Consider the following 9,093-nt stretch of genomic DNA (forward strand, 5'->3'; position numbering starts at 1 on the left):
ATCTGGCGGTTGTTCGGCATCCTCCCATATGCGGCAACATATCAACTATAGATATGTGCCGCCATACGAGGATGTGAACACCACGAAATAGTAAGGGGCTTGCCCGTCGCCCCAGGCCTCATCAGACCTGACGATATGTCAGGCCATGTGACACAGGAGCAGTGCGATGGTGGGCTATCCACTCATCTACATAAACAATATCGTGAAGGCTACGAAGGGACGAAAGCATCGCCTCCAAGTCTGCCACGATATGTAATGTAGACGGTGTGTCTCTAGCACTCCTGCGGGATAGCCGCTAACTCGCGGTCTATCTCCGCGGCGGCGATGAGGTCAACAATAGATGAGCGGCCCTCCTCGTGTGACTCCATGCTAAAATCTAAGCCTAACACAAAGGTCCAATGTGAAAGCTCCGATGTGAAGGGTCCAATGTGAAGGTTCCAATGCTTAGTGCTAAGTAGCACTAATGAAGCTATAAAACAATGCTAATGGGCCCACTAATGCTAATCCAAATCAAGAGAGTAAGGAGAGTGAAAATGACTTCTGACAATGAGGCAAAAAAAAAAGTTTTTCGGCTTTATAACCTCGATCGAGGTTCGGTGGCATCATGCACTTTAGGGTTTGCAAGATGTATGCTCTGGATTTTAGGGTTAGTGAAACATACGGCCAAGATACACACTTAATTTTAGGGTTGGTGAAGGATCGACGGCTGAGATTTGATATTAGTATCTCGTTCGAGGTACATGGACGGCTTAGATTTTAAGTCATTACCACGACCAAGGTATGTTGACGATTAGGATTCATTATATACCTTGATCGAGATATTTAAACGGCTGAGATCGCATCTTCCAATGTACCTAAATGGACGGTGGAGATTGCGTCTCTGTACCTCGAACGATATTTTGGACGATGGAGATTGCATCTCTGTATCTCGAACAAGCTATTTGGACGGTGGAGATTGTATCGTTGTATCTCGAACGAGGTATTTCAATGGTCAAGATTTGATCTCAATATCTCGTTCGAGATATGTGGACGATGGAGATTGTATCCCTTTACCTCGAACAATGAATGTTCGAGATTTTATTTTGATATCTTGTTCGAGATACGTGGATTGTGGAGATGGGCTAGTCAAATATGCCTAGGGGGATACAGAGTGGCCCTGATGTGGATCCGAGTGGCATAGATATCTCGATCGAGATAATGTGGTGGCGGTGACCTGTAGTGATGACATGGATGATGACTGGAAACCCGGACCTGCTAGCGTGGCATTAGTTGGTATCTCGATCGAGATATGTCGCTTTAGGCTTGGGAGGTACATGTCATGTTTTAATTCACGACGATATCACGATCGAGGTACTCCGCCCGAGATGCGTGGATGTCCCAATTTTAGAGAGAGTGAACGAAAGTGAGTACCCTCATCTTGCAACCTCCCATAAGAAAGGAAGTGCTATGTAGACAATATTCTATTTCTGAAGTGTGGAATTAGGTATGTGAACAAGAAAGGAAGTGCTATCTAGACAATATTCTTTTTGTGAAGTATCAAAAGTGTGAAATTAGGTATGTGAAGAAGAAAGGAAGTGCTATTTAGATAATATTTTTATTTATGAAGTATCAAAATAAAAAAGGTTTAACTATTCTTGTAAGACACATAAGGCCTTTTCTTCAAAGATAGGCCAATAAACTTCACATACTTAGCAACACATGTGGACATATCATGTGATATGGGTAGTCCTAAAACTTCTTTTAACCATGCATATGATTTAAGAAGCTACATTGAATCAAAGTGAGAATGCTTCTTCTTAGTGTCCATTCCTTTTTTATATAAATCTAATTTACTCCTTGGTGGAGGGGTTTGTGGTTCCTCCAGAACGTCCTTGGCCTCTTCTTGTAGAAAAATTTTCGCGACCTCTATTCCCAAACCTTCCCAATCCATGTCTTCTTTCTGCTCCCTCTATGTTGTTCACCATAGGAGCTCTATTTTTCATGTTGTACCTACAGTTCCATGTACTGTGGTTATACATGTTAAAAATTAAACAAGTGTTGCTGTTAATAAACGTCCATAACCATAGCCTCAAGATTTGCAAATAAACAAGAAGGAGATAAACATAGCAACCATGCATGACAAAGAGAGTGGGTTCAATATCCCCCCCCATACATGAGTGAGCATGCTTCCTCATGCATGTTTTTATGTATTAGCAAAAAGCAAGTGCTCACATATATAGCTTGATACATTCCACTTTGGGCCATTAATATCAAAAAGTAACTTAGTCCCCAAGCTATTCTATTTACATTAAAATTGTAGCAATTTAATTAAATGAAACTATGGGCGACGGGCGACCATCATTAGTTTGTCTTGAGGTGTAGGGTCTTTAGGTCACTCATTCATCCCTTCAAATGTACTCATTGGTGTATGCGGAGCTAATGCCAAATTAGTTTGTGTTGAGGTGTAGGGTCTTTAGGTCACTCATTCATCCCTTCAAATGTACTCATTGGTGCATGCAGAGCTAATGCCAATGAGCACAAGCAAATTCTTATCTTTAAATCATGCAAAGTCTTGTGCTACTCTTCAATCAAATCCTCATACTAAAGATACATATGGTATGGCTCCCCTATTCTATTTAAATGAGCTAGAAAATACGGCAAAATCTTGATGCAAGCATTGGTTGAATAGTTTTTTTTTGGGTGCACATAAGTTTGTGTTTCAGGCTAAAGGGAATGATATATGGTGGTTGAGGGAATGATATATTGTGGTTGACCACTTTTTTGGCTACATGGTTATCTATTCAAATAGGCAAGGGGTATGTAATCCTTGTGTTCGCTCCTCTCCTTCCTACATGTGATTGGATTTTAGCCATGAGAAATTGGCACCATTGTTTGGATACTACTAGAGCAACTGAGCGTGAGGATCGTCAAGTAGTTTTAATCCTTAATGAGTTTTTCTTCATATTGTTAGCTACAACATTGCTTGAATAATAGCCAACGGTAGTGCATATGCCTCCCAAAGTAGAGGTACTAGGTTCGAATCTACTCTAGTGGCATCTACTTCTTGGAAAAACAAGAAAACAACATTACTTTGAATAGTTTTTTTTTGGGATCTTTGTGCTCGTGTGTGTGTGTGTTGTTTTTCATGCTGTCCGTCAACACTAGGAGATTTTGAACCTAGCACCTCATGCATAGGACTTCATCGCCTTACCACTAGGCTGTGTCTCTATTGGCTTACTTTGAATAGTTTATGAGGATGACAACTTGGATAGAAATTTAAAATTGTTAATTAAACCTATATACTAATGCTAAAGTAATTAGTTGTGGCCCTTCATTGAGTTAATTACATACACATATATAAACTCAAAAAAGGTGAATCAAAGGGCTGGTAATGTTTAAATAATAACATAATTTAAGGCAAAGGCTAAATAATAAATAACAGCATCATATTCATATATAATATACAAATTTCTACCTTGAGGGGTTTAATACTTTGGCGCCATTCAACCGTGCAGAGGGAAGCTCAGTCATGGAGCGCGTTTTGAAGGTGCGACTGCCAGAACTCCTTTTTGTTTTGTTTTGTTTTTGTTTGTTTGTTTGTTTTTTTTTGGGTGCTTTGTTTGCTCGCATACACTGCTGTTACAAGAAGCCATTTTCTTAGACATGGCCATGGCAACTGCGAGCTTTTACAGAATAGCAATCTCTGTGGAAGGTAAGAACGTTAGAAACAATGGAGCATATGCAGTGGGCTTCTCTTATCTTAAGAAACATCAACATGCGAATGCTCAATTAGAAATATGCATGGTCACATATCTGGATATCAATTAGAAACTGTTTGCTGTCCCTCCCAATCAGAAACATTTTGCTGCTCCTCCTATCCTGCAATCCATAGCCCGTTCATGACCAAGACCCTACCCCCCCTCCCCCTAGTATGGGTGGCTTTGCTCTTATGTCTTAGAACCATGAAAGCAATTGAGCATAACACATGAACCTCTTCTCCATTTTTTTGGAGTTGTCACTTAGATTCTCTCAAGAATACTTATTCTGACGGGCCCGACAATGCCATGTGCATGGCTCTTACCCCTAACATTGTTTATGTGCCATGTCATTGTTGGGACCCATGTCAAACAATGCTCTAAAGATGCCCAAAGAATGTTACTCTAAAACCTTTGCTCTATGGACTTTGGTGATATTTAGAGAGTACATGACACATTTTAAGTTGAGCTTTACGTTCGTTATTTGGCATGCCAAAGAGAGTAAATGATGGTATGTTGTATCTTTAGGGGTGTCTGGTTTCGCACTTTGATGATACCATCATCATAAGAGATCACTGGCAAAGATATGCTTACTTGAGCTGCTAAAGTTAGAGTTAAGATGCTGGTTGTTGCTTTTGTACCCATCATTAATGGGAATGGCGTCAAGTAGATGTTAGAGGTCATCTTTGTCCGAAGCATATATTTTTTCCCAATTAAGGTCATCTTTTATTTTTTCTCAAAGAAAGAATCCTTCTATTAGTAGAAAGAAAGCATTTGCATAATGTACACTACAACACTCAATAGAGGCAACAACATACAAGTGGTCTCTCATTCGTGTATGTAGCATGTAGCTAGTATGTTCATGTAACACACAGCAAGGCCTTCTTTATACCTTTGTGTTTGAGTGAGTTTAAGCAATTCACTTCAATTCTTGAACAAGGAGATAGAGCTAAGATGGAGAGTCGACACTAGATTGGGTCCCAACTACCCACTTAAGGGCCCCCTCCTGCAAGCAAGTATTTGCTTTTATTACTTTGGATGATTTCTACCAAGAACTTACCGACAATGGTTGATTGTGGACTGTGGAATGCCAAATGCAGTGGATAGTGTCTATCTGGCTGGGTTATTGGTCTCATTGCATCTGATATGCCAAATGTGCCAAGTGGCAATGCTGCTGATGAGCTTCCACCTGTGGCTCACTGGCAACTTTGAGGTCCATTGGGGCACCGGGATCAAGGGGGGAGGAATGGCTGAAAATTAAAAAATGTGTAAGCTGAAGGGCAAGATTTGTCCCACTCATGGCCTTAGCAATCTTGGCCCACGTGATGAAGCGGGGAGAGTGGTGGGCTTAGAGATGAACAATTGAAGAATCCTCCATCAAATCTGCGTCTTTGGGCAATCCTAAAGGCTGTGGCGATGCGACTTATGGAGGGCACCACAATGACTTCATGAAGCTAGATGGCCTTCTAAGGCCAACCATGTGCCCATTGCTAGAGGGTAATCTTAAGGTTGAAAACTCTCTTAGAGTTAGTGCTAGAAGTTTGAGAGAAAATCCGGTGAAGGGCCTTGGCCCTGCTAAAAGGGGTCGTAGAGGGGTTCTCTTGCAACAAAATGTAAGAAGGGAATTCAAGGGGCCTCTGGTCGAATGGTGGGGTCTTGCTAGATGCACCCCCCTAGGTCCCACTGAAGCCGAGCAAGGGAGAAGTGTTTCTTTGAAAGCCTTAGACGCTAGAAGTGGTGGTCTGCGATCTCAAGAGGAGAGGATTGATGTTGTATTTGTGATCGTGGAAACCAACTATCCTCACCCACTAGTGACGAGAAGGATAGCCTTCTTGGAGAGAGCCAAACTGCGTGTTCCTGGCCTTGGTCATGTTAGAAGTCATCTCCTGTCTAGATTTATACACCAGGGCCTTTGTTGTGGGTGTGCCCGCCCTTATCAGGTGTTTTATCAATTTTCCTCACTCCCCGCATTTTTCCCCTATTTTTTTCCATTTTTTTGTGGCTTGGGAGGCAGCCTTGAGGTGGCGGGAGGGCCCAGTAGCTGGCCGACTGAAGGCACTGGTCCACGACTCCCTTACTGAGATGGCCGACTGCTGTCACACTGGCCGACTGGCTGTTTAGCTGGTCGTGGAGATTCAGCAACAGTCGGCTGCCTACAGCAGGCCGACTGCTGATGTGGGGGCATATAAATAGGCCCCCACCCCCATACCACTCATTGTACCATATACCGGGATCTTCTTGTGTATATCAGAGCAGAGTTACACGCCTACATCTCTCTCTCTCTTGTGCTGTTTTTCTGCATGCGTTTTCTGCTCTTGTGTTCCCAGATCTGGTCATCATCTCCGCTGCGTATTCTGACATGGTATCAGAGCCTAGGCTCTAGATAGTTCTTGGGATTTGTGTGAGCAAGAGGGGGACTGTTTTGTGGTTGATTGGTGGACTGTTTTGGATTGTTCGGGAAGAGGAGAAGCAAGAGGAAGGCGGGTTGATTTGCTGGACAGCCACTTGCAGGTTTTAGTTCTTCTTTGTTCCCACCCAACCACCCTTTTCAGAGTACATCCCCGCAATGGCAGATTTGTTTGAGATGGCCGAGAGACATGTGAACATCCCGACACTCCCCACGTTCCCGGTGGACCGTCAGTTGGACGGGAGCAACTACGGCATATGGAAGGTTATGATGGAATCTGTTCTGGAGTCTTACGACCTCGCTGATTTCGTCGTTGTTGGTGTTCCACGGCCGGACGTTGAGGAAGGGGAGTTACCGTCAACCCGAAAGGACCGGGAGGCGAAGACACAGATGTGGGATCGTGTCAACGCCAGGGTCCGTTCGTTTATTTTCCTCAACTGCACACCACAGGTAATCAATCATGTAAAGCATATGACGCTGGCCAGATGTATATGGCAGCATTTGGCCTCACTTTACAACAGGGTATCGCCCATGAAGAGGATTTCCTTGGAAGTACAGATGCGGGTTATGAACCCTGCAAAGTCGTCGACGATGCGGGAGCATATTAACAAGCTGAAGGCTCTTCAGCAGGAAGTTCTTCAGGCTGGGAAGGAGATATCGTCAGAGGACATGGCCATCACGTTACTGTCACATTTACCCTCTTTGTACTCAGCATTTTACTCGTCTTTGATTACAAGTGGCAAGCTCAGCACCATCACGTGGGAGGAGCTTGTGCCCATGGTCCTGGACCAGGAGCACCGATTTACGAACCCTTCTCAGGGTGGAGGTTCGGAGGCCTTAACTGGCCAACGGTCGAAAGGCCGTAACTCGGGCAAAGGGAAGGCTTCATCGGAGAAGTCTTCTGAGAAGAAGTCCGACGCTGACCGCGAGAAAGTGAAGGCAGAGAGGACCTGTAATGATTGTGGCGAGAAAGGCCACTACTGGAGGCAGTGTCCCAAGCGAAAAACCGAGAAGGGTGAAGATTCCTCAGTAGCAATCATGAAGACTCCGGCTTTTGTGCACCTGGAGGTGATGGACACCGATGTTTTATTTTCTTCAGGCAGGGAGGAGATTGGAGGACTCTCCGCAACGGATACTCGGGAGTGGATTCTCGATAGTGGTGCTTCCAGGCACATGACTCCTTCCTGTTCCGATTTACAGGATCTCTGCAGGTATTCTGGTCATATACTTACTAGTGATACATCCACTATCTCAGTTCACAGTGAGGGCAGGATGGAGATAGTTCCCGATGGCAGAGGGGGGAAGCATTCCTCCTAGGTGTTGTATGTTCCGGCACTTGGTTTTCATCTGTTGTCAGTGCATCAGGTTTGCAAGACTGGCGTACGGGTGGAGTTTGATGAGCATTTTGTTGCTCTCCGGGACAAAGCAACAGGTCAGGTGGTTTGGGAAGGTGGAGTGGAGAATGGAGTTTACACGCTTTCAGCACTCTCTCTCCCAGGTCCTCAGGGTTGTGATGAGTGGCAGTCTGGTAATGGCCACTCAAGTGTGGATACGCTGCAGGTGCGGGCTTTCCGGGACCAGATGGTGGATAGCTTGCCAGTAAGATGGCAGCAGTTGGCAGGAACTCTCCAGTATTGATGTTGGTAGTTCTTGTGTTCGTCAGTCAGAGGAAGCTGAACAGGTCACTTATGCTCTGATGTCTCGTAGTGTTCAGGACATAGTACTTCGAGTAGATGAGGATGTTCTTTCCATGGGGACCTTTCGGAAAGCCAGGCAGGTGGCAGGTGCTTATTTGCAGAAGGAGGTGGTTTCTCCAGGCTTTGTGGTTCCGGATTCAAAGGGGGTGGTTGACAGGTTTCATCAGGTTTCCAGGACTTGCTTGTGCACCATAACAGGTGTTGATCCTTGTGAGCAGTGTGATGCCTCTTTGACTCAGAAGCTGTATGGTTCATGGATCTGGTTGATGGACACCAGATTGGACGGGAGCTTCTTGATGAGGCAGTTGAGCTCATGGTTGCGGATGACTATTTGGGAGGCAGGATTGCGTTTCCTGTGGTTTCTGTGGCATGCGAAGGATCATGGACTCTTGTACACAGGAGGGGGATTGTTGGATGGAGTCCGACTCCACGGTTGGAGTGACTCGGTTTGGGGAGGAGATCCGGACACGAGGGGATCTACTTCAGGCCCAGGAGCAGTTTTACGGAGCAGTTGGAGACAGTAATCTTTTGCCTTGTCGAGAACAGAGGCAGAGTACCGGGCTGTTTGTGAGGTGGTGCGGATGCAGAGTTTGCATAGCAGGTTTGGGCTTCCACTGGAGGAACCCATGGTCATCTAGAGGCACTTTGTTCGTGAACAGATCGTTGCTGATGACATCTTGCTAGAGTTCTGTTTGACGGAGGACAGTACGGTGGACCTCTTCACGAAGTCGCTCTCTCAGGATTTGCTCAGGCGGCACCCCAGCTCCCAGTGGTTGGTTTCACAGCCAGGAGCTGAGAGGGGGTGTTAGAAGTCATCTCCTGTCTAGATTTATACACCAGGGCCTTTGTTGTGGGTGTGCCCGCCCTTATCAGGTGTTTTATCATTTTTCTTCACTCCCCGCATTTTTCCCCTATTTTTTCCCATTTTTCTGTGGCTTGGGAGGCAGCCTTGAGGTGGCGGGAGGGCCCAGTAGGCTGGCCGACTGAAGGCACTGGTCCACGACTCCCTTACTGAGATGGCCGACTGCTGTCACACTGGCCGACTGGCTGTTTTAGCTGGTCGTGGGATTCAGCAACAGTCGGCTGCCTACAACAGGCCGACTGCTGATGTGGGGGCATATAAATAGGCCCCCACCCCCATACCACTCATTGTACCATATACCGGGATCTTCTTGTGTATATCAGAGCAGAGTTACACGCCTACATCTCTCTCTCTCTCTCTTGTGCTGTTTTTTTGCATGCGTTTTTTGCTCGT

General features: G+C 45.3%; 1 protein-coding gene across 1 annotated transcript in view; it reads left to right on the forward strand.

Moving 5' to 3' along the window:
• Nucleotides 1–3,443: 3,443 nt before the first annotated feature.
• Nucleotides 3,444–9,093, forward strand: part of LOC147612046 (uncharacterized) — a 184,128-nt gene continuing 178,478 nt past the window's right edge. The window contains exon 1 of the mRNA XM_086783887.1: nucleotides 3,444–3,526. Coding sequence (XP_086640013.1) covers nucleotides 3,509–3,526 — 18 coding nt within the window. The 5' untranslated portion in view covers nucleotides 3,444–3,508. The remainder of the gene's footprint in view (nucleotides 3,527–9,093) is intronic.

The sequence above is a fragment of the Cibotium barometz genome, chromosome 46, assembly GCF_041138505.1.
Source record: "Cibotium barometz isolate CiBa-2024 chromosome 46, ASM4113850v1, whole genome shotgun sequence".
Taxonomy (NCBI): domain Eukaryota; kingdom Viridiplantae; phylum Streptophyta; class Polypodiopsida; order Cyatheales; family Cibotiaceae; genus Cibotium; species Cibotium barometz.